Source organism: Tubulanus polymorphus, chromosome 2 (genome assembly GCF_964204645.1).
Source record: "Tubulanus polymorphus chromosome 2, tnTubPoly1.2, whole genome shotgun sequence".
NCBI lineage: Eukaryota > Metazoa > Nemertea > Palaeonemertea > Tubulaniformes > Tubulanidae > Tubulanus > Tubulanus polymorphus.
The window spans coordinates 28,717,352-28,742,275 of record NC_134026.1 but is presented as its reverse complement, the minus strand read 5'-3'; the positions used below and the strand labels follow the sequence as shown (position 1 = coordinate 28,742,275).

General features: G+C 36.5%; 5 protein-coding genes across 27 annotated transcripts in view; 2 read left to right on the top strand and 3 right to left on the bottom strand.

Moving 5' to 3' along the window:
- Window positions 1-1,718: 1,718 nt before the first annotated feature.
- Window positions 1,719-2,961, top strand: LOC141900549 (uncharacterized). The gene is made up of 5 exons (XM_074787502.1): window positions 1,719-1,832; window positions 1,965-2,051; window positions 2,135-2,348; window positions 2,426-2,523; window positions 2,600-2,961. The coding sequence occupies exons 1-5, from the start codon at window positions 1,724-1,726 to the stop codon at window positions 2,854-2,856; spliced, it is 765 nt and encodes a 254-aa protein (XP_074643603.1). The 5' UTR covers window positions 1,719-1,723; the 3' UTR covers window positions 2,857-2,961.
- Window positions 2,962-3,902: 941 nt separating this feature from the next.
- LOC141899738 (ornithine decarboxylase-like) lies at window positions 3,903-8,776 on the bottom strand. Its single transcript, XM_074786218.1, has 12 exons — window positions 8,591-8,776; window positions 8,046-8,176; window positions 7,676-7,847; window positions 7,085-7,181; window positions 6,929-7,005; window positions 6,582-6,754; window positions 6,115-6,249; window positions 5,870-6,035; window positions 5,627-5,783; window positions 5,052-5,191; window positions 4,751-4,962; window positions 3,903-4,496 (listed from the first exon to the last, which is right to left on the bottom strand). The coding sequence occupies exons 3-12, from the start codon at window positions 7,778-7,780 to the stop codon at window positions 4,322-4,324; spliced, it is 1,437 nt and encodes a 478-aa protein (XP_074642319.1). The 5' UTR covers window positions 7,781-7,847; window positions 8,046-8,176; window positions 8,591-8,776; the 3' UTR covers window positions 3,903-4,321.
- A 272-nt stretch (window positions 8,777-9,048) lies between these two features.
- LOC141899747 (chloride channel CLIC-like protein 1) lies at window positions 9,049-12,203 on the bottom strand. Its single transcript, XM_074786244.1, has 8 exons — window positions 12,083-12,203; window positions 11,758-11,938; window positions 11,493-11,681; window positions 10,979-11,212; window positions 10,765-10,905; window positions 10,349-10,537; window positions 9,702-9,977; window positions 9,049-9,622 (listed from the first exon to the last, which is right to left on the bottom strand). The coding sequence occupies exons 2-8, from the start codon at window positions 11,929-11,931 to the stop codon at window positions 9,272-9,274; spliced, it is 1,554 nt and encodes a 517-aa protein (XP_074642345.1). The 5' UTR covers window positions 11,932-11,938; window positions 12,083-12,203; the 3' UTR covers window positions 9,049-9,271.
- A 199-nt stretch (window positions 12,204-12,402) lies between these two features.
- LOC141899557 (protein KRI1 homolog) lies at window positions 12,403-16,540 on the top strand. Its single transcript, XM_074785931.1, has 18 exons — window positions 12,403-12,558; window positions 12,674-12,756; window positions 12,857-12,962; window positions 13,042-13,138; window positions 13,216-13,293; window positions 13,378-13,456; window positions 13,549-13,629; window positions 13,899-14,002; window positions 14,084-14,207; window positions 14,280-14,375; window positions 14,466-14,636; window positions 14,726-14,813; window positions 15,127-15,224; window positions 15,304-15,415; window positions 15,501-15,631; window positions 15,711-15,775; window positions 15,854-15,949; window positions 16,026-16,540. The coding sequence occupies exons 1-18, from the start codon at window positions 12,444-12,446 to the stop codon at window positions 16,513-16,515; spliced, it is 2,214 nt and encodes a 737-aa protein (XP_074642032.1). The 5' UTR covers window positions 12,403-12,443; the 3' UTR covers window positions 16,516-16,540.
- Window positions 16,541-20,906: 4,366 nt separating this feature from the next.
- Window positions 20,907-24,924, bottom strand: part of LOC141899452 (polypyrimidine tract-binding protein 1-like) — a 66,948-nt gene continuing 62,930 nt past the window's right edge. For 21 of the 23 annotated variants that reach the window (XM_074785773.1, XM_074785787.1, XM_074785765.1 and 18 more), the window contains 2 exons: window positions 24,670-24,766; window positions 20,907-24,576 (listed from right to left, as the gene is read on the bottom strand). In XM_074785773.1, coding sequence (XP_074641874.1) covers window positions 24,508-24,576; window positions 24,670-24,766 — 166 coding nt within the window. In that variant the 3' untranslated portion in view covers window positions 20,907-24,507. The remainder of the gene's footprint in view (window positions 24,577-24,669; window positions 24,767-24,924) is intronic. The other 2 variants (XM_074785768.1, XM_074785789.1) reach the window with 1 other exon arrangement.

Genomic DNA, 24,924 nt, shown 5'->3' with positions numbered 1-24,924 from the left:
TTGTTTTTAATTGTTCATTTTGTCACCCTGAAAATTTACTTTTTGTCCCTGATGTGGTAATTGATAGGTTCGACGGTCTGAATAAGCGTCAATTCTTATATACCCCGGTAATTCTTTTCACAGGAAACCACGGTTGTGCTTTCATAGAGGTTTCAGTTGGCAGATCCTCGTGGCCTCAGAATAGACCTTATGTTTGTCTATTGCCGGCAAATACATTCATGACGCTGATGGATTCAAAATCATGGAAGAATACGAACAGCATTCGAATGTTTAATGAAAGTCAGTTGATCGTACTTAAGCTTTTTGACATAATATCAATTTATGTTTTAGTGTTTTCATGTATTCATCAATTATAGGTGATTTTGATGCCGATAGTAAAGGTCAACAATGGGATCGTTTGAAAATAGTTTGTAAACAACCATTTACTAAAGATAAACAGTTTGGTTTATCAATGATTGCTGTGAAAACACTACGTCTTACAGAACAGGAGGTAATCTCTATAAACAGCATTCTAAACAAAAAATAAACACTTTAAGCAGACTTCTGATTTTAAATGCTTCTTTTTCAGAAAAAGTCTCTCACGCCCGAGGCTGCTAAACAAAAATTTCCCCTGTCGTCGACATTATCAAACTCAAAAAATGATATCTTAAAGTTCAAAAATAAATTGTAAGTAAAGTTTGAAACTGTCGAAAGTAAGGCTAAAAAAAATTGATACCTTGTTTCTCCACTCTGCTGAGCTTAAATGTTGACCCGGCCGGCCGCCTATCTACCCTATACATTACTTTTTTTTAAATCGTGATCAATTTTACCACAACAGACCCGGCCGCTATAGAAATGAACTGTTTGCAAATTTTATCAAATTTTACAAAAATGACCGCAAAACATGCCATGAATCTAGCTAGTTCAGTTTCTGTATTCAGGTTGAACAAGAAAAATGAATTTTCTGAGCAAAATGCACCGGAACCAAATGAAAGAACTGCATCGGAATCGGAAGTACGTGGGCTATACATGAAATGCTCTCTTAATCATTAATATAGAATTGCAATCATTGTTGGATTAATGAATTTTGAAATTATTCATTACAGTTTGAGGATAGAATTACAAACTTCTTTAAGAAATTGGATCCTTCTATGCTAGATCTGAATACGATAACAATGGCCGACCTGAGACACAAACTGGAAAAACAAATAAAACGAAAGTTGACAAAAGAAGAAAAGAAATATTTCTTCGCTGCGGGGCAAGGATTTCTTGAAAATTCATTTGATGATAATGGTGAATTCATATCAAAACCGAAAGGTTAGTTAAGTAGAATGCTTATAAATTCAAATTATCTTCAGATTTGAATGTAATTACTTAAAATGATATTTCAGAATCTTCAGAGAAAGGTGAACCATTGAATTCAGTTACTGAGGATTTACCAGGTATTCTCAGTAAAAGAGACAAACAACCTAAACCGCTAGGTCGATCTTTTCTCGGAACGAAACCGGCTAGAAAGCAAAGTGAAGACTATGTTACGCCAAAATCGGATAAAAACAGTGAAAACATTTCGAACTCGAAGAAATCTATATCTCCAAATCTATCGGAAAAATCTAAAAATATCGTTGAACAATTACGGAAATTTTCTATGACGTCTCCAGGTGCTAATGCAGTGAATAAGACAAGCGGTATTGTGATAAAACAATCACCACAAACTTTTCATTCGTTGAAGAAACCTTCAATCACAATGAACAAATCGCCACAGAGTTCTTATTCGTGTAAGAATACTGCTATCGATGGAAAATTGGTTTATTCTGCAATCAAAACTCAGGTTCTAACTCCAAACAGGAATAATGGTAGGATTGAATTCTTTTTTGTTAAACATAAATTCTATGAATTATTCATAGAATTCAATTTAACCCATTTATTATCGACAGCTTGTAAAAACATCAGTGAGTGATGAATGTTCTAGTTTTATTTATTTTAAGTAAAAGTAGTTCAACGAAAGCAATCGGTGTGCAGTTTATCAGATCAGGCCGTGTCACGACAAACCGATAATGTATGGCTTAGAACAAGTATGTGCCAAAAATAATGAATATTCTATTATCTACTGATGACATCCGATTCATGGCATGATATTATTACCTGGTACTTTCAGGTGCATCTGCACAAAAACGAAAAAACAATCAAGTCAGTCCTAGTCCTCCAACCCCATATAATCATCATTCAGCACCAACTACTCCGGATAATACTCCGACCACATCACAGAATACAAGCGCAACCAAGAAACGAAGAACCTTGCCAAAAACTCTCACGACTCCAGGTTCGGCGCGTGGATCTAACTCGAAATCGCAGTTCCTCGAGTCTCTCAAGTGAGGATATCATGATTACGAGTATCGCTGGTGCATTGCCTTTTTGTCTCATTAGAGATAACTATGTTTGTTTATAGTTCTTCACCTTCGACGCAGAAAACATCGCCTAATGAAAATAACAAATCATCAAACCAAAAAACTCCACCAAATATGTCAAGATGTCCGATATGCAATGGTAGGATATATTAAATATTCAGTCATCAAATCCTGGATATGGATTTATTTATTACTAGTCGTGTATATATTTTAAGGAATGTTTCCTCTGTATGCGGTCGAGGTTCATGCCGCAAGTTGCAATGTTCGTCGCAATGAAATCAAGAATACGCCTTCACAAAATACAGCTGGTGCTCATCCTGCCGGCGGATTCATACGACCGTTCGAAGCGCAACGAAGGCCACGAACATTGAACTCGTCTGTAGATTTAGTGCCGTGTCCGTTATGTGGGAGACAATTTTCCGCATTAGAAATTGAATCACACGCAGATGAATGTGCACAATTCTGTTATTAAAACCATATTGTTCACATTCATTTATTTTGTATGATGTTGTATAAAAAAATGTATGTATTTTGGATATTACAGTCAATGCTGAATATGTTGAGCCCTAAAACATGTGGTGCAAGTTATTAAATGACAATCTAAGCGTTTATATTTTATGTATTGCATATTATCTACTTGGAGACTGCTAATTATTTTAAGCCATTAAAATCGATCATGATTTTCAAGTTATATTTATTTTTTCTACGTTTTCGATGGTTAGGATCACTTGCTACCATCATCTATCGTGATTGAGGAATAAGGTTTCAGGGTTTTGTACATAGCCAGCCATTCCAATTCGAAAATTGATGAATTCCCACCTTTTTTCCCAATGACTATGACCAACAATGACTATTTATTACTCGTATAACAACCATCTAGTTGTTCTGGTTAGATTTTCTCCTACTCTCGAGGTTGTCACTCTTGTCGGATACATTTATAAGTGTAAGGAATTGGAGCGAAACTGCCAGTACAGAGGAGCTAGGGACAAGAAAATATGCGCATTTTAATGATAGTTCATTTCTGGCATGATATCATCCGAAGTTGAAGATTCTCTATATTCAGAATTTCAGTGATGAGTTAGTTTTTCAGGGCCTGGTTTTATAGACATATTATCTTTAACCCAGGGGTTAACTCAATTGAAAATGAATTGAGTTAGCCCATGAGTTTAAGTTAATACCAGTCTAGGGCTCAAAGCTCTCCTACTTGAAAATCGATGGCTTACTCGCCGACTAGTTTCCCTGAAGACTATGGACATTTACGCTCATAATGAATTCCCATGATTTGGAGACGATCAAACTATTGTAGGTTCGATTTGTAAGCGAAGGAACTGGAGAGGAGGGGATCAGAATATATTATTGAAATTATCAAAATTTTCCTATTTTAGATGAAATTCTAGATTTCTAATACCAGTAGGAAACTGATAAATTGTAAGATCCAAGGTCGTATAGCAAGATTCCACTTGTACGGCAGACAACTTTCCCTCGGTAAAAACACAAGATGAGAACATATTATTTCACTACTTCAATTGGCCTTTATTGATCTTATATACTACGATTTCAAAGCAAATTTGATTAGAATATATGAATTACAATCATAAATTAATACATATCGTGTCGAGACACTGGCTGCTCACGAATTTCCCAATAAAGCTTAAACAAAACAACAGTGCTCAAGCAGAAATGACGAACTAAAAACTATAACATCTTTGCCGGAATGGACATACAATGTGACTTGATGAAATTGGTAATTAAAATACCCACACCACAATTCATGATATACGTGAGGATTCCAATATCTTTCTTAGTGAGTGATTCGATAAAGATATGTTTTTCGACAACCACCGGATGATTTAATGTGCTGTTAATGCAACGCGTACAAATTAGACAAAACTTATATTATGATCAGATATATCTGTGTAACTAAGCAAGATAGATTTTCAAAACTCAATAGTTGTCAATGGTAACATGACTTGATCCAGGTTGTTGCGCAAACTTTGCTCTTTTTCATCGAGAATACAATTCAGCAAACCTTCGGCGATAATTTGGTCGACATCGGTTACTTTCATCACGTTGTCGCAGCGCTGTGTTTTGCATTTCGATTTCATCAGCTCCCTATAATAACAAATTCAGAGATATTGAGGCGATATTCAAGTATTCAATAACTGGAATATTGTCATTTTTGTCCGAAATGATTCAGAATATATACTGATAAACTTTCGACCACGACACTTGAATTCTTGGAAATCACGACACACAACCACTTCATCTTATCATGTTAATAACGAAGTGTCAAAGTGCGTTTCACTCATCAGGTGGAATTGAAGTCATATGAATGAAGTTTCAATAAACGATAAGGCAATGCTTACTTGTATTTCTCGTCAATGACATAGAATCCCGATGGTTTGGGCATGCCGTTGAATGTGCTGCCACCTGCCATCGTATAGGCTCCCATGTTTTCGAAGAATACCCAGTCACCGACGTCCAATTCGGGCAGAAGAACGTAATTGGTTATGCAATCCAAACCATCGCATGTTGGTCCCCAAATACTACTGGCATAATGCTGTTCAGCTGAACGATCCTGAAATAGACGTCAAAGGAAAACGTATTTAGACTAGTCGTTGAAATGTGTCGCGCAATGATTCAAAGTTCTTTAAAGGACGGACTTACGTTATAAAGAACTGGCGGACATTCTGGCACGTGGTCGTACAGAAGACAATTGAAGGAACCATAAACACCGTCATTGATGTAATACATGAATGCCGGTGCTTTACGATTCTTCCCCGGAGCAGGAGTGTTGTGAATACCATCTACACATAAACAAAATCGTCCATTAAATGAGATAGATTTTTTCAAATGGTGGATTTGTTGGGTGATGATGCAGATGTCAATCAGCACCCACCCAATCGGACGTTTAACAGGCTTTTGCCATCCGTACACAAAAAATAATTCTCAAGCTGATAGCCGAGACTCAAATCCAAAAGTGGTCTCAAATCTTAAGACAGGTATTAAGGTTTAGATTGGCTATAGAACTGAAATGGTTTTGGGTCTCCTGGGCACTGCCCTATCGGTGGTCTCCTCCTGCCCGGATGAACCGACAGCATTTTTATTTAAAAATCAATTAATCTTTTCATCAGACCCACAAACAATGCAAGAATCGAATCATCCAGACTACACCGATCACTGACAAGAGGCAGATTGACACCTGGATAAAAACTATGTCCATAATGAATTAATAAACCTACCATCCAATTCCTCAGAGGAAACGGTGCGCCTGGCAATCACGTTAGTAACCAACGTGAAAGCGGTAGTCACGAAATAGCGGCCTGGTTCAGCAATTACACTAACTCCACAATCAGCCGGGAAATTCTTCTCCAACGATCCATTGATAGACTCGCTAAACTGTTCATTATATACAAACAATAATCAGCACAATCTAAACTAATATACATCGTGTAATTTCAAGATTTCATCGCAGGAATCAATACCTGTTCGAAGCTAATTGGTCCTCCATCTTGTCCCGGAAATCCACCGCCGATGTCGAGCAAGTAAGGTTTGAAACCGAGCAATTCGGCACGATCGAACACGTTGCGAGCGAGAGTTATCGCCGTCGGATACGCTTCGATTTCATGACAACCGCTTCCGACATGAAAACTATAAACAAATGAAACATACATCAACGCAATTCATCGCTAAAACAACAATCTAGTATTTCAAACGCAGTATCTATTACCTCACTCCGATCACGTTCAACTCCAATTCCTTCGCTTTCTCCAAGAGACGAGTCGTATCTTTGACGTGGCAGCCAAATTTAATTCCCAAGTCGACTTGAGCCTTGAAATTACCGGGCAAAATACGGAGTACCAACCTGATAAAATTGACATAAGATTATCATATCACATCCGGGTCTATCAATGAGATTGAATAGAATCAGGTGCTCAAGTCAACCATTAAATAATACCAAAAATTCATAAAGACTATATGAATTTTTGATAATACCACATAGTAACTAGTTTTAATTGTATCTAATGAAGTTTAACCACCACTTTATTCATCCACTGGTTAACCAAAACTGCAGGAACTGGCCCCACAGTTTAAGAGGTGCAGTTTACACCAGGATCCTGATGGCAGATCAGATTCCTGGAGATACTAATAATGCCCTCAATAGCAATCAACTGTTTGAACGTGTTAAACACTTACTTAGCATTGGGGTAAACTCTTTTGACTTTGTGCAACTCTTCCATGTTATCGAAGGTCATCATCTCGACCCCGTTGTCTCGAGCGTAAACAATATGCGACGACTGTTTACAAGGGTTCGCCAGGATGATTCGTTTCGGGGACACGCCCAAACTCAAAACAGTTTTCATCTCAACCTGGACGAGAAAAAAATAACAAATATTCCTCCGACTTCATCCAAATAGAAATTACCCAATTATTCCTTTAATGAGAGACTGGCGTCAAACCAGATTACCCAACAATACACTCAGTTTTAGTGGTTATAGCTCAATAGTGTTAGTAAATAAGCTCATTCAGCCTACGTTACTTACTTTGCTTGCGCAATCAAAGTTTGCGCCGAGACCGGCCATAGTCTGTAGAACGATGGGATCAGGATTACACTTCACAGCTACAACAAACAATACATCGATGAAACTCAAAAATCAGAATCAAAACCGATATTTGTCATCTTGGGAAAGCCTACATACCGTAAAATGGTTGAACAGTCGGTAAATTGGCGTTCCATCTACTCCACCTGTCGATGATTTCAGTCAAATCACAACCGAAAAACGCATTTTCACTCTCCTACAAATATAATACACTACGATGATTTTTCAAGATTCATCAAGGTTCCTACAATTCCTGGTATCCAGAATTCAAGGACTTTTCAAGGAATTTTCAAGGAGTAATTTTCAAAATTCAAGGAGGTTTTCGCGGTCATATACAAAATCCATGTTTTTCTCAAATTTTGATCAGTTGTTGTGTTTAAATCTCAAAGTGAAACAACTTTCACTCACAAGTCACACAATGAAGAATAATAGAATACACTGTCTTCTGAAAAGGACCTTTTGAAAATTTTTAATAGGACTTTCCCAGAATTTAAGGAGTTTCAAGGAGTTTATGGATATTTCTGAAAATTAAAGGATTTTCAAGGACCTTGAAAAATATATTCCAAAATCAAGGAGTTTTCAAGGATTCAAGGAGTTGTAGGGACCCTGTTCATACAACTTTAGCGAGTAGTTTTTAGGCAGGGAAAATTGCGATAAGAAAGGCTGCTTCACCGACGGTCTGCGACTTACATCATTTTTCATGGTATTTGTCTTCTGGTCGCAGATATCTCTCATCGTTTGATTGGCTGGAAGAACTTCCACGTTACCATTCTCAACAACATTGATTAATTTCATGATGGATGAATGTATTTTGTACAACAATTGAATACTGTATAAGCAATATTAGGAAATCCGGAGCAGTCTGAAAAAACCATTGGAACGTATGTCACTGTAGGTGAATTCAAGCGATATCAAACTACGTTTAGTAGATTCCACGGCCTGATTTGAACAAACTGATTTTCAGTAGTGAATAAACAGGTACAACATCTGTCACACTCTTATAATTTGAATTTTCAATGCTTTTAATACCATTGCAAAGCAATACGACTAGGTTACTTACATGGCCAGTTGAAATGTTTGTTGTTTCAGTAAATATCAGCTGGGATCCCACGGGGGTTCTGCGTTGAAATCAAGCGCTTGCTTGTGTAGGCAACTACCTTCTGGGCTTGATTTGTATTGAGACGCAGGAACCTTCAAAATTAGAAACAATATTTCAGCAACTTGCGATGAAATAGATATAGGCCTAGCCGACCGATATTTCATTCTTGAAATGTACAGCAGGATTTTGTAAATCCAGCGCTTTGGAAGCAATTTTTGATTGCCGCGGCCACTTGTCAATTTTTGACAGGTTCTGCTTAGCTTAAAATTCTGCCGAGGCGAATTTACTACAATTCCGTCAGAAAAGTTTAGAAAAACAGTAAATTATTAATATTGCTGCAGCTTTCACCGCTGTAGTCACTGCAGTTCGAACGCCAATATTTTCGATCCAAGAAACAAAATGAAAGAATATAAGAACTAATTTAGTTTAACGTATGGTAAATAAAATCTAATTGATCGAGCTTAGAGAGAACCGCCGAATCATGATTTAAGAATTAGTTTACTCACCTGATCCCAACTGCAGAACTGTGTGTTCTTATTCGGCGGAATGCTGAAGGGTTAAAAGGGAAACTTTAAAACAAAAAGAGCCCAGGGTTGTAACTTGCAACCCTCAGGCTGTGTGGTAGTTTCAATAGTGGACTGAGTTCGATCTTTTTCGTTCCTAGGAACGATTACAAAATGGTCGACGAGCCGTCACGCGGCGGAGTGATATCATACATTATCAGCTCATTAGTCAATAAGCATTTTTATCAACTTGACATTAATAAAAAGGGTGCCCGACTTGATTAAAAATGTCGTAGACAGAGCGTGTATTGTTCCTGTTTATCAAGAGTCTAAGGGTCAATTAATCGTTTTTATACGGAACTATTTCGCACACTGTTTGTCTGTCCATGTACACTATGCTAACTACCGCAATAAACAAATATACCAATAAATACACCGACCTCAGACTAATTTCGATATATGTTGCAATGATTTGTACATCATATTCAATTGTTTTCATATACAAAATATTTTCATTCCGTGAAATAAACGAACGAATTATATTCATCTAATGTCTTCATATATATTTTCATCGAACAAAAAACCATAGAAGTGTAAACCGTTCAGTTTACAATTCTATGAAAAAACATACACATCATATACACTTTATTTTCAGAAATTTCATATACATAATGACTACTTCAATCAGTTCGTTAAAGAATCACCAGCACCAATTACATCGATACATTCCTCATTACTATCTTCATCACAAATAGTGTCCCGTTTATTATCAGCATCGTCTGCATTTTCTACGAGACCGGAGGACGGCTTGTCGATAGCACAATAGTTTGGTTCATTCAAACTGCTTTTATCAACTGAGTACAATTGCTGCTGTTTTTTAACAGTATCTAGTGAATGTTTCAGTTCGGCTACAACTTTAACTAATGGTCCAATATCCTCCACACCTGGCCTACTTTCAATAGCTGCTGGTTGAGTTGGGGCTGGTGCTGGCAGCTTATTCTGTGAAGACATGCTATGCTGCACTGATTCAATAATCTGCAAGAAAAAATTCCAAATAATGAATTTAAGCAGTAAAGAATTAAATATTTCAGTCCTTGACGGAACAAGTTATTACCTCAGTTTTCATGCTTTCAATTGCTTTCACGAATTCTTTCGATGATGTCTGTTCTTGTTTTGTCGGTTCAATCGCCCCCATAAAGAACGGCAGGCGTATACGATAACCGAACGTCAGTATTAACAGAAAGAACAGACACACTAATGTACATCCGATCACTACAGGATACATAACCGGAGGAACGTGTAACAGAATACTGCGGAAAAATTTACTGATCGATTCCCCGATATGCGTCACAGGTTCCAGAATGAATTTCGTTATACTGACAGCAACTGCCTTAAAAAAACAAAAACATCAGAATAAAATGTCAACTACTTATCAAGTAACAGGTTTTTTGAATAAGAATTTTTTTGTAAAGTAAGTCATTATTACACTGGAACTTCATTATAAACAACTCGAATTATCACATTTCATTGTATCAAAGCATACTCCTCTTAATTTGAATCATTTGAGACCATTTTTGTTCGAGTGAGGCCACAATTTGATTAAGACAATGGAATTTAATTCTCTGTTGCAATGGTTTTAAGATTTGTATTCGAGTTAAATGATAATTTGGCTTGAAAGCATTTGAGGAGTCCTATATCACAATGAGCAACAGTCCAAGGTATCATTAATTTCCTAAATGGATGTATATAACTATTAATTACCTGCGGTGGTGAAACTTCCCAAAATGGGTCGACCTGAAGCTTCTCATGATATTCCGCACAAGTTCCTTTCTTCACCGTGATAAAACTATCGAAGTATCCGAGAATAGATTTCTGCCAGGACATATCACTAGGACGACATTCCTCCGGTATCCCCTTTATCACTTCTGACTGTCTCTTCGCAACAGCCACCTGGAAATCAAAATCATACGCGGATTTCAGATTTATTTGATGTTAATTGCTATGAGCTTTATTCAGGTTCGGATCCACGATGCCTCACTCAAAACTAATTTTAAATGCACTTCCTGAAGAATTACAGGAAAATTTGAAAACAACCCTCAATTCGCCCCTGATATTACAAATGGTGTGTTGCGGTACCAGTTTAGACTATCTCTTCTTAGAATTTTTGATGCGTTTACCTTATAGAGATGAAACCAATTCCATGGTATGCTAATTATGAAACACACCATGACAATGTGTCCAAAAAGCCTTCTCCAAGACACTTGAACTCTTGTTCCGATACAGATAGTTGTAATTACCAAAATCATTATCATCATTATCTGAAAATAACAACATTTGCTCCAGATTTCCTTTCAGTCTTATGAAAGCGGTGATGATTATTTCTGTACTTACTTCCTTAGCTAATTTATATTGGATACCGAAAAAAATATCTTCAAAAGTCCATCTACTAACGAAAACTTCTTCGAGTGGCTTTGATCGACGAATCATCTGACCCAATACTGAATTCACATCTTGGATGCTAACCGACTCCTTATTGACAAAACTTTGCAGAATGTTGAAATCACTTTTTGAAAGTGTAACAATCAGTTCGTAAGACATTTCCTCTTGTGAATTTTCAGAATCAAGCTACGAGGCAGAATGAGAGAGACATTTCATCAACGTGGGCAAAGTTTGCACTTTTCCAAAACATTTTCCTGATAGATACAGTGATTCATCGGGTATTACAAATATAAAATTATGTCCCAAGTAAGACAATTTAATTATTTCAATACTGGACATAACTAACTATCGGTTATTATGAACTTATTTTCTGGTCCGTAAAGTTCATTGTAACGAGGTTTCACTGTAATTACTTGCTTTCACATAAAACTCTTCTTCTAGCGCTTATCAAAATGATTATAATCACCTTTTTTGTAAAATGAGTCAGTAATGATCTGATATGCTGTTTATAAAATGGACGGTCAGATACAACAGCAGGACAAACTTTCTCAACTTTTTCAGTCGCGCTGATTTGTTCCGATGGAAGTTTTGCCGAATCTTTCCTATATTTCTTATTCATGTCTTCTGAGTTCGTCTCATCAATCTTCACAAATTCCTTACAATACAAAATTCATAAGCAATCAATATCACAGAAGTTTAATTCTGGAATCGTGCAGAAAACTGATACAAACCTTATCATTGATTTTTTTCAGCCCATTCGGTTCATAATTAAACATATCATTTGGATCGACAAAATCATCTTTTTTCACTCTTTTTATATCGTCTAAAGTCGGTATCCTTTCAGCGGTAACTAAAACCATCATCAACCAGCAGGTTAAAACAAAGCTTATCGAAGGTAACATCATTTCAGGGCTGAAAAAAGAATATCAGAAACGATTAAAAACTGACCTCTTTCGGTAATTATTGTGTCTATCTCTTTCATTCGAAATAAACATGATTCTAGAATCTTTTCATTGCTTCAAACTTTTCGAAGTCATCTTGAAATATCAAACCAACCTATATTCAACAGCTTTTACTTCAACAACTTGTCGTTAAACATGGTAATTAACATTTCTATTAATTGTTGGCTTTATAATGAATTTTGGACTTCCCCGCCATGTTGCATGGCTTGTCACACACCAGTGGCCACATTGTGTAAACAAAATTTTCTGCTCATCTCGAATTAGTTGAAACATTATAACCGATTCAAAAATTAGAAAATTTTATTTACGTTATATCGTGTGCCTGATTGATGATAAAAGTTAATCAAAGTACCGGATTTCTGACGGAATCCCCGATAACAATTAACGCAACATCAATTATTGGGAAATCCCTTATCAGCATGGCACTTTACTAGCATCATATATTTATCGATAAAATGACCGATCTGGGCTTAGATAATTCCTCGGATGAAAGTGATTCTGGTTTTCATGTAAATAAAAATTATGCTGAGCGTTACAATAAGTGGCGACGAGGAGAAGAACTGCAGAAATGTAAGTCTTAAAACGGACTGTAGCCCGGAGTGTAGGGCCTACCTGTTTTTTGGGGTTGTAATAATTACCGAACTACAACGTTTAAAACTTCGATGATGTCAACTTACATTTTTAGTCAAAGATAAATATGGAGAAGAAGCCCTTGATGATGGAGAAATTTCATCCTCTTCTTCAGAAAGTGAAGATGATGATGCTGAGGTATAAATTGTTTACGTTTACATTTACAGCCGGACAAATAGTCGATGTATGTCCAGACCTATACATGTACACTAATATATTTAATCATTTTGATTGATAGGCGCTGACTCCTGACATTGAAAAGGCTTGGATGAAAGCCTATGCAGCTGTAAAAACTAAAGATCCAAAGATATATTCGAAAGAAGTGACTTTTTTCAATGAAAAATGTAAGTTTGGCCGAAGTTTTCTCTTATAGTTTTTTCCAGCAATTAAGGATTTTTCTTGTACATATATTTTGTATCACAGTCAACTCAGAGAATGACGTCAAAGGCAAGAAATCTAATAAACAGAAACCGATGTACCTTAAAGATTACGAAAGAAAAGTAATACTCGAGCGTGGAGGGTGAGTAACAATATGCTAATCAATTTGAGACTGCTAACAACTGTTCCGGTACTTGTATCTTTGTTTTTTTTTTTTAGGGTTATAGATGAAGATGCTGAAGTTCGCAATAATCAACAATTTGGTTATTACGAAGAACAAGAACATTTAAAGAAAAAGTAGGTGTATCAAATTCATTGGTTTTGAGTTGAATCAATGTACCCAGTATTTGAATAAAGCTCGTGCTAATTGGCTAATTTCAGTTTGAAAGCGGTTGTTGATAGTGATTCTGATTCCGACGATGAACTGTTTGTCAAAAAAGAAAAATCCAAGGTTGAACAGGTACATAATTTAAACAATTCTTCAGTTTGATAGGGATAGTTGTAAATAGATATTTTACATTCAGTTCACTATTTTTTTTTGCTTATTACCAGGATGAAGAAGATGCTGATTATGAAGAGTGGTCTAAAACTCATATCATTGAAGACAGTGAAAATAAAGCAGGAATTGATCTGGTAATTAACACATGAGCGGCACGAACCTCTTTTAGATTGGGAGGCATGACCTGAAATTTGACCAATCTATTTTTAGCCTTAGTCCTCATGGAACCTCTTATATTACGTTTTAGGCAATTATATGTATCATATTGGCATTATGTATTCATAATTTCAGTAGGAATCAAAAGGATTATGAAAAACTGACACCGCCCCTGTGTACTTCAACTTCTGTCTCTGCTTCTTTTGAAAGTATCGGTATATTATGATTTATAAATCTTCATCTATAGGGAAATTTAAAAGATTATTGGAGCAATCCAAATTTAGGCGATGGTGAAAAATTTCTTCGTGATTACATAATGAATAAAAGATATTTAGATGAAGGGGATGAAAGGTAATTCTGAAACTAAAGATCTTTTCAGAGTGTTGAGCATTTGGAACAATATATTTACGGTATTTCATTTGACGGTTTAAGGATTCCAACTTATGATGAAATAGTGGCTGATGAAGATATATCTGGAGATGAAGAGGCGCTTGAGAAACAAGAAGATTTCGAACGCAAATTCAATTTCAGATTTGAAGAGCCAGATCCTGAATTTGTAAGTTTATTTATAATACTGCAGATTTTGTATTTTTGTGATTCAAATTATCAAATATTGTTCGTGTTTTAGATTAAAAGTTATCCGAGGACGATTGATGATTCGCTTCGAAGAAAAGATGATCGACGTGTAAAGAAAAGACAAGAGGTCAAAGATAGGAAGGAAAAGGTATCTAAATCACTGACTGAATATTCTCTCTCTCTCTCAGTATTTCTTTACCTGCGTGAATTCAAATGTTGCTTTTTCGCTTGTTTCCAGGAAAAACTAAAGAAACGAGAAGAATTAAAACAATTGAAAAACATGAAGAGAAAGGAAATAACTGATAAACTGGAGGCGTTGAAAGAAATAACTGGAAATGCTGATGTCGGGTTTAATATGGATGATCTCGAGGGTGATTTCGATCCTGAAGCATACGACAAGAAAATGCAGGTAAGTTATGAACTGTTTAGTGGTTAAACTACCGTTCTATGATGTGACAGTGTGTGTTATCACTGCATAGTGTTTAAATCTGTTTATAGGAAGTGTTTAATGAAGGTTATTATGAAGAAGGTGCAGATGATGAGAAACCAGTGTTTACTGATTATGATAATGATGATGAATATACCGGTATGTGCGTGGAATTCAGAATCTGTAACGACATACAGTTGACCCTGTTTACTCTGTAGTCGATAACTTAGGACTATCATCGGCCCCAGGACATTCAATTACAAATTCCTCTATTCCACTTCATCGTGATAACATCAACTCAACCTTACTCAGATTGTCCAAGAATTTGCGTACCTCTGAGAGAATATCATATCATATCATATCATTATTTACCATCAAAGAAGGCCACAGAATTTATTGGTCCCACAAAATCCAGCAGAATATCTGTATATTGTTATATGATATAAAATGTTTTGTTTCGATGTGAATTCAGAGAATTGGGATGAATGGACTGGAGAAACAAATGATGTAGGAGGATACGAAGACGAAAATTATGAAGAAACAGCGCATGCAGATGATCCAAACTTTATTGTTAGTATTCTATACATTCATTCAATCCTAATGAATCATTGATGTATATTGAATTCATATGATTTGGTGTTGTTTACAGATGGATTGCGATTATGATCCAGAACAAGATGTTGCTCGTGGGGGCAAGAAAAAACGGAAACGATCAAAATTTGCGCAAGCTTTAGCCAAACAAAAGCCTCAGTTTAATCCAGGTGAATGTAAATGCGTGAACTACAAGTTAAAAAGTTTCACATGTTAAGCACATCGTTTTCATGAATATATTGCATGATTTTCTAGAGGAGAAAAACTTTGAAGAATATTTCGACGAATATTATAAACTCGAGTATGAAGATATGATTGGTGATATTCCATGTCGTTTCAAGTACAGACAAGTTGTACCGAATGACTTTGGTCTAACAACTGAAGAGGTGAGAACTTTGCTAAATTCTTTACATGCAGCAACCATTATTTGACTACAGTTGAATGATTTTGTTGTGCTGTTTAAAGGTATTAAAGTGCAAAGATAAAGAATTGAATTCCTGGGTTTCTGTAAAGAAGGCTAGTCAGTATAGGTAAGTTGATATCACCTGAGGCCGATGCACAATCGTATAGAATGTATTTATTTCGCAATAAGTGTGTTTCTTTTACAGAACTGAGCAAGAAGAGATGTTTGATAAAAGAACCTACTCGAAGAAGGGTAGAAATCAACAAAAGAAGTTAAACATTCTGACAACTTTGAAAGATGAGTAAGTAGTAAATCATATGGACCTAATCAGCTCTACTTTCAGAAATGGATGCTTTAATCGATTTGATTTATTGCAGATTGGAAGGAAAGACAAAACCATTGGTTAATCTACCCTCGACTTCAGAAGCTCACAGTAATCATACAGTTGGAAGTCCTAGTAAGAAGCAAAAGAAGAGAAAATCTATTGAGATTGAGGACCAGGCGCCTATTGCTAGCACGAGTAAACAGGATTTAAACGTTGTTGAAGACTCTTCAAAAAAGCGAAAGAAATTACAGGAGGACAAAAATGTTACTGAATCGGAATTATCATCATCAGGGCAAACAGCTGAACTGAAGAAGAAAAAGAATAAAGCTAAAAAGTCAGAGAAAGCCTCGATCGCAAATGAACATTCTTTGGATAAATCAAACATTAAAAAGGGAAAGAAACATAAGAAAAAGGAATCTAAAATGCCTTTGTTATCAGATGAGAGACTTAAAGCGTACGGAATTAATCCTAAGAAATTTAAATATATGGAAATAAAGCAACACGATGAATTGCTTAAGAGTAAAAATAAGAAAGCAACCTGATGAATGGTGTATTATTTTGTAAATACTGTGTATAGAATAAAACTTTTTAAATATACATGTGAACATGTTGTAGAGTTGTATTTTAACCTGGTCTCAAATCTGTAAACATGAAAGACAGAAAGTACCAGTAATAGAAGGACAAGGAACTTTCCTAAATTTACATGATGATGTACCGTTTAATACAGTATCAAAATTAAAGAAAAAATCAGTTTTTTCCAATTATGAGTGGTAAGGCCATCCCAAAATAATGGTCTGTTTGCCGTAACCCGACCGACCTGACTTCAAAGGTACCGAGTGAGAACATTTTTTTGGATTCATTGAAATAAATTTAATTTTTGATAAAAATGGCTGACCGACCGACCCACTACCCAGGGGCGGATACAGGATTTTATAAAGAGGGGTGGCTGTTTTAGTTTTAGTAATGTACGAGCGGGGGATGGGCCCCCGCTCGTAAAAATGAAAAAAACATTTGGGCGGCCAGAAAAATAAGATAACACTCGTTCTGGGCCATTCTCAAACCCACAATGGAACAACGTTCAGGAACAACGGCTAGGTACTAGACTACTCGGGGTGCATGAACTGTCCGTGACTAATAAACTAATTTCATTAGTAAATGTTTACGCGGTTTCTATGATAGGAAGACCTGTGTTGGTGTGAATCTGAACTGGAAGTGCTATCGGTCGGTATAATTTATAAATTATTCTAGAATTTAAGGAAAAAAAAACAGGCGGATGCCTATAAATTCGGAAGTAGCTGTTGGGAATCAAGTAATTTATTTCATGGCCTTATTAAAGTTCCTCCACTATATTGTTCAGCTGACTACTGGCGCGTATTCAACCCGGCGGTTGAACCTCATAATGTAAATCCATTCAACAATAGAGACACAATTGCGGGTTTTCAGAGTTGTTGATATCATTCTGACACGCGCTATTGAATACGTCACCGGCTGACCACGGTGTACACAAGCATAGACCAATCACCTCAGCTTACTCACACTGTGAACATGCTACCGTGGATTCTCCTCCTGGCGATTTTCGCTGCGCTCCCGCTCCTGCTCCTGTTCCTGCTTCCTGAGGAACGACGTCTTTATGTTTTATATGTTACTGTTTGTCTCTGTGCTGTCCTGTACTGTTCCGTGTTAATTAATCCGTTCTATTTTTCAGCAATTAACCCGTTTTGTTTTTCAGGGCCGATTTCTCTGTCGAATTTCAACGTTTGCTGGAACAAAACTAATGTCCGAAAGCGTCAGCTCTCCTTCGCCGCCGTGTCGAGGATAACAGACAAAGAGTCGGTCAGGAAATTCTGCCCTCTACACGCCCTCAATGTTTTGTTTCGATGTTTTGTTTGATGCTGAATAGAGGATGTACAGGGGTGTCCCGGGTTCAAACCCAGTAATTACTGATACTGATTCAGAGTGGTTCTGATGCTGAATAGAGGATGTACAGGGGTATCCCGGGTTCAAACCTATTAATTGCTGTGATTCAGAGTGGTCCTGATGGATAAAGGATGAACAGGGCTGTCCCGCGTTCAAACCCAGTAATTGCTGATACTGATTCAGAGTGGTCCTGATGCTGAATAGAGAATGTACAGGGGTGTCCCAGGTTCAAACTCAGTAATTACTGATACTGATTCAGAGTGGTCCTGATGCTGAATGGAGGATGTACAGGGGTGTCCCAGGTTCAAACCCAGTAATTACTGATACTGATTCAAAGTGGTCCTGATGCTGAATAGAGGATGTACAGGGATGTCCCGGGTTCAAACCCATCAATTACTGTGATTCAGAGTGGTCGTGATGGATAAAGAATGAACAGGGGTGTCCCAGGTTCGAACACAGTAATTACTGATACTGGTTCAGAGTGGTACTGATGCTGAATAGAGGATGTACAGGGCGTCCTGGGTTCAAACCCAGTAATTACTGATACTGATTCAGAGTTGTCCAGATGTTGAATAAAGGATGTACAGGGGTGTCCAGACCGTACAGTGCTGCCGCTATGCTCATCGTTAGCGGGATTTTCATACACTAACTAAAGTCAACTCTGGCAATCGACGTGCTGTCCAGTTATACTCCGTGACCTTAGCTTGCCAGAGTTGACTAACGTTAGTGTATAAAAATCCCGCTAACGATGAGCGTAGAGACAGCACCGTACGGTAAAATGTTGATACCTTAACAAAAGTAATTACTGATAACTGGACACCCCTGTACATCCTCTATATATTCAGCATCAGGACCACTCTGAATCAGCATCAGTAATTACTGGGTTCGAACCTGGGACACCCCTGTACATCCTCCATTCAGCATCAGGACCACTCTGAATCAGTATCAGTAATTACTGGGTTTGAACCTGGGACACCCCTGTACATTCTCTATTCAGCATCAGGACCACTCTGAATCAGTATCAGCAATTACTGGGTTTGAACGAGTGGCCCTGATGCTTAATGGAGGATGTACCGGGGTGCCCCGGGTTCGAACCCAGTAATTACTGATGCTTATTCAGAGTGGTCCTGATGCTGAATATATAGAGGATGTACAGGGGTGTCCTGATGGCGAATCCTTTCTAGTTTGACACCGTAACGTGGTACATGTATATCGTTCTCATATTCGAAAAGCATGAATTGGTCAGTGGTGGTCAGTGATGGTCAATTTATGAATTCTCAATATTTATGGCGAATCCTTTCTAGTTTGACACCATAACGCGGTATATAGTTTTCAAATTCAAGGAGTTTGAATTTGTCAGTGGTGGTCAGTGATGGTCAGTTTATGAATTTGCAATGATTTTTCAGTAGTTTGAAAACAAACATGACTTGAAAAATTTCCGAAATTCGAAGTCAAGTGGTCAGACTCGGGGATATCTCAATTGGTCAGTTTCTGACCATCATGGTGTCACCATTGTGGTCTATAGCTCAAATGAAACATGTGGAACCGACGAATGGGCCCAAAAACGTAAGTCACTTCCTGAGTTATGTGATCCAAAAATGCACTAACTGGAAAAGGCAGTCTCTCAATTGGACGAAACCAAATCGGACAGGACAATTAAAATTTGGGAAGGCCACAGGCAGTGGTCTTTCTACGAAGCCCACGCGGTGAGCGTATTATTATGAAATCTTTTTTTTAAACCACCATGTACCACGAAGTAATAAGCATCGTTGTAAGCACTTGAAACAGCCATTAACCACTTGAAACTGTCAGATCAAACATCATACCGCATCCCCGCAAAGAGGGGTAGTTCAGCGAACCGGGGTTTTCATTGGCCTCTCTAGACTACCCCGCCAGTACGGGTAGCCGAGCAAACCGGAAAACTCATAATGGAAAATCTCCAAAAGTCACCAAGGTTATGTTATCAGCTTCCGTAATGTTGATGCTGTCGACGATCACGGTTGAGTCCATGCCCAAGAACGTATGGGTGTTACTAAAACTGGTCTTCGTTTTAGTAGTGCATAGTTTTAGTCTCGCAGAGTGCATAGGTCTTCGGTCTTTCGTTTTAGTAGTGCATAATTTTAGTAACACCCAGTGAATCTTGGAAATTGTTCAATTTACAAAAATAAATAACCAAAAACCGTCTCAACCAACAGGATTTGAAACTCGGTCAATTTTTTATCCCGAATGAGTTTAAATAGCTTGCATTCTAACGGAAGTTTCTTAATCTATTTCAATCTGTTTATGAGTCTCTGAGTAAATCGGAGCAGCGACCGCATTTCTCCTACACTGAGACATCACGGAGATTCCCCATTGGTTTCAGTCAAGCACGATGTTGGTTAATAGATAGATAGAAAGAATCTCCAGTTGGACAGTTTCAGTAGTGGTTCGCATAATTTATCCGAGTCCGGACACAGTGATAAGATTCTGGTAAGGGATTATCGAGTTAATTCCCATTTTTCCCGCTTTCGTTGTTTTTAGGGGTGGCGCTTGGCAGTTGGGATCTGATACTTGCTGATCCACTGTGGCATGTGAGTAAAGATACGCGTCATTCAACACTTTCTTGTTCCAAACTGTAAATAATCTTTCGAGTGTTTGTAATTATGAAGTAAGATTTATATCGATGTAGTTCCATAATTGATATATTTTCAATCCGCACAACGAGGACTCTTAGACTTCCACGATTCCTCCATCTTCACCCGTCAAGGGATTCGAACCCACTACGCTAAAGCTGTTCGCCGAACTGGTGGAAGCGAGTTCGGGAGTGATACCGGACCCCTGGCAAGCGAGGATGCGATTCCTCTGTCTTTTTTGATATCGGCACGAAGCAAAAACAAAGCACTCATCGAAATCCTCTCCAGTTCTATATCTCACATACGTAGACTCAAAGTACAATGAAAGTGAAGTTATTGAGAAAAGAAAACAGAAAAGACAGATGCAAGAAAAGTGTATTTTTCAGCATTATTTAATTGCCTAAATAGAGAAGAAGAATTGACAATAGAAATAAGAAAGATATAATTCGTGCACAGAATAGAAGAGAACGGACTACATATTTTCTACTTAAACAGATTCCAGAAAATAGTTGTGTTTTGTCTCTTCTGATAGTCGTTGTGGTTATTGATTATCATATGTTTATATATAATATGTATATATGCTTGAATATAGTATTAACATGGACCAAAACCAAAATAATCATAATTACAAAATGAAACTTTTTAAGTAATATTTTCTATATCTTATTGTACAATATTATTGACACATCATTACAAATCCACTCATGAAAGTTTTGGGAAAATCATATATCATCGATCAGCAAAACTATTCCCAATATTATGAAATTAGGATGATGAAATAGCTACGATTGTAAAGTAGCTCGGTGCATTTTACGATTTACGGAGGCACAATCAGTGGAAACTGAAAAACAGTCATCTTTACACAAAGTGTGCGTCATCGAAATAAGCAGTAGTTTACGAAGAAAGTTGAAAGAAACAACTAGAAATGCCCAGGAATTTCTACAGTTTTTGCCTATCAACAGGATTATCAGTTCATCAGCATTTTGTTAAAGACAGTTTAGCGAAGCAGTAGAAATTAAGATCAAGTTAAGAGAATTTCAAGATGATACACTAGTGATAACGGCTTGATGAACACACCACTAAATGTCTTACTTCTGCCAACGACACACGTGTGATTTCAATATATTAAATTATTTTATTGGTATCGAGATACAAATAAATTAATATCATATAAACGCTTATCTATATGTGTATATATAATATCTATATTGATATACAATACAATTTTGTCCATAAAACCAACAAGATATAATAAACTGTATGGTTCCATTGAACAATATAACTAGGCACTTAACAAGCATTTTATCTTCACAATGGGTTTATAATATGGAACATTTTTTTTCAAATTGTTATATTTCATCAGTTTTCTGATCTTTCTCCACAGTGGAAAGGCTCTGACTATGCATAATTTTCCCTTAATCAATAATGAACATGATTGAATTAGAGACGACTTAAATTCATTCGCTTTACTCAACTGTGAAATGTAACTACACCCATTATCCTATATAAGGAGCACCATCAAAACTGCAGTTTGCTTTATTTACTGAATTTAGAGGTAGCGACCAGAATCAGTGTTATTTTTAAGTACTTTGTATGGTGAATTTCAATTCAAGGTTTATGTTGTTAAGGACTGCAGCAGCTATTCCCTAAAACACACATATACATACACAACCTTCGATTTTTATTAAAGCATTGAGGTTATTATTTACATATGTGTATTCCTCAATATCTGGTTGCGCATTGTAAAAATATGACTAGAAAAATAAATTTACTTGGTTAGCATGTTTCATATACCTCTCAATAAATTCACAACCATGAGGTTTGTTCTCCGCGCAATAACATAAAACTGATTGATGAGGGACAGAATCCGAAAAGTTAGAATTTGACAAAAAAGCTTTTTCGAAAGATACAGTTTAAGATGAATCAATGATTTGAAGAGTTCTGTGACACAACTATATAACCCCGAACTAAATGATAATGCTAACCACATTAAAATTATTTTCCCAGTTGAATGGACGTTTGTCTGAACACCGTTAGAATAATGATTTTGGTATGGTATTTGTAGGATGTTAGGGAAATATAAGACACAAGTTTACAACATACTTTCACTAATATGACAGAAACTGTAATCATAAGAGAACAACAAACTGGATAAAATACACTGAGTACACCTGGTATAACACTGACATATCACCTATAATCACAGTGTCAAAATTTTGCACAAAAAATCACAACTAGATGGTTCGATACACCGCACACTGCGAGTGTCATAAAAGTTTCCATCAAACCTCATTACAAAGACACATACAGCTGTTAGAAATGACCAAAATAAGCAGTTGTGTGAAATCAGAATATCGTCAAAATAAAATCAAAGGGTTTTGAGAAACTTAAACGGTTTCAGAGAGATTAACTTTTCATTCATAAACGATATCCTAGTTTTGTAATTACAAGATTTGTATAAAACAAACTTCTAAAAGTAAAAATAAATATGTTGTTCAACCGATGCAATGATTCAAGGAAAAATCCTCGCAAGGGTATATTACAACTCAAACTCTCTCTTTATCATGAGATTCAACAAGTTTTTCTAATAATACATTTTCAACCATTTAAAGTCAATAAAGTTTCACTGGCACAATATTATTATTATCATTATCAACGCTCGCGTTTCTTTATATCTAAAAATTGAATGGAATTCAAAACAAACTGTGTATAGGTTTACCGTCGGTAACCATCACAATGAAATCAGTAAAGACAACGGTTTTATATAAGATGACGAGAAAACTGCGAAGGCTTTTGGAATGCCGAACTTGCAAGGGACATATATAATAAAATACCATTGATTTCATCCTTATACAACTTCAAAATGCAAAAATATATATTCATACCATATATCGTAAACATTTTCTTGTACACTGAACACCCAAATGCAAAAATAAGAATTATAAAAAGATCTACTATTGGTGCAGTAGAACGGGATGTTTGTTCTTTATACCAGCTTTCCACCTACGACTGATTGACAAATCATCCATATCCATTCACAACTATCTATTGTACGTCTTTCACCAAACTTTGATGAATTTTCATGCACAATTTATGTCCAACAATCTCCGAGGGGGACAAATCGAAATGATCGAATGAAGGATGACCGAATCCTACATTTCGTGATGACAATTGACAGACTCTGAACAAGTGAATTTCTAAATTAAACATCGGGAACAATTATCACTGACCCACTTTAAGAATTAGTTGGACATGAACTGTCTTCTATTATGTGTATGCACTACATACCTATATATACATATAATAATTGAAACGATCAGCAGAAATATTTCGGGTCACCCCCGATGAAGCGGAGTTAAGCACCCGTTTTTTATCATAATCCTATTTGCAAAATATAACAAAAATATGGACGTCAATAATATATACTTAAATCTTTTCCTATATAACAATATACCACTTCTGTCGACTGCTTTAGTTCAACAAATAAAATGTTATTAATGATTTGAAATCAAATCGCTAGTGAAAACTACAAACTTTTATCTCGCTAGAGATAGCTGCAAGTTACACCAGTATATTTTGTTTTGTTCTCATAGAAATATTACACTGATTATTATATGCAAAATATAATAATATACAATTGCAGCTATTTATAATGGCTATCATTTATTTAACACGTTTTCATGAATAACAGTCCATTTCTGTAACAGTTCGTGTGCAGGACAGACCTATCCGTTTATAATCTATTTACAATCCCATTAACCGAATTTTTTTTTGTAAGTAGCAAGGCTAAAAATTCCAGAATTCCTCAATGTCAGAATGTGGAGATGTTTAATAGCGACCGTAAACTAATATCCTATTTCCTATATGCATAAAATGATTGTTTTCTGAGCGCAAATTTTGATTTCTTCTTCCTATTCTTCAGTACTGCATCAGATCTTACTCCTATGTATGACGCCACGTGGAAAGCTGGATCTGCTGTTTTTAAGCATTTAAAGGCCGATGGAACTAGATCGTAGACTTTGAGAATGAAACTCGCAGATGACTTGAATCACTCAGCTGGTAGTTATGCATTGCCTAAAACAATCAAATAACCAATGCGTAAGACAAGTTTGATTAACTAGTGAACCAGAGTGTTAACAGAGTTGTATACTAATATACTGGACTCACAATAAGGGCATGTGTTGCCTCTTCGATAGATCCCATCTGTATGAGCGCCATCTTGCGATCCTTTCTGGAATCAGATGACTCATCAGTCTTGGTCACCCTAGACACAGCAAGTTGGATAGAAGAGATGATAGAAGTATATATAAATCATGCATTGAGATGTGTACAAGTCTTCCAGCAACATGCTCACTTTTGCATAGTTATCGGCAAGATGGACACAATTCAAATGATAGCATCTCTAAAAATGTTTTTTTTGGG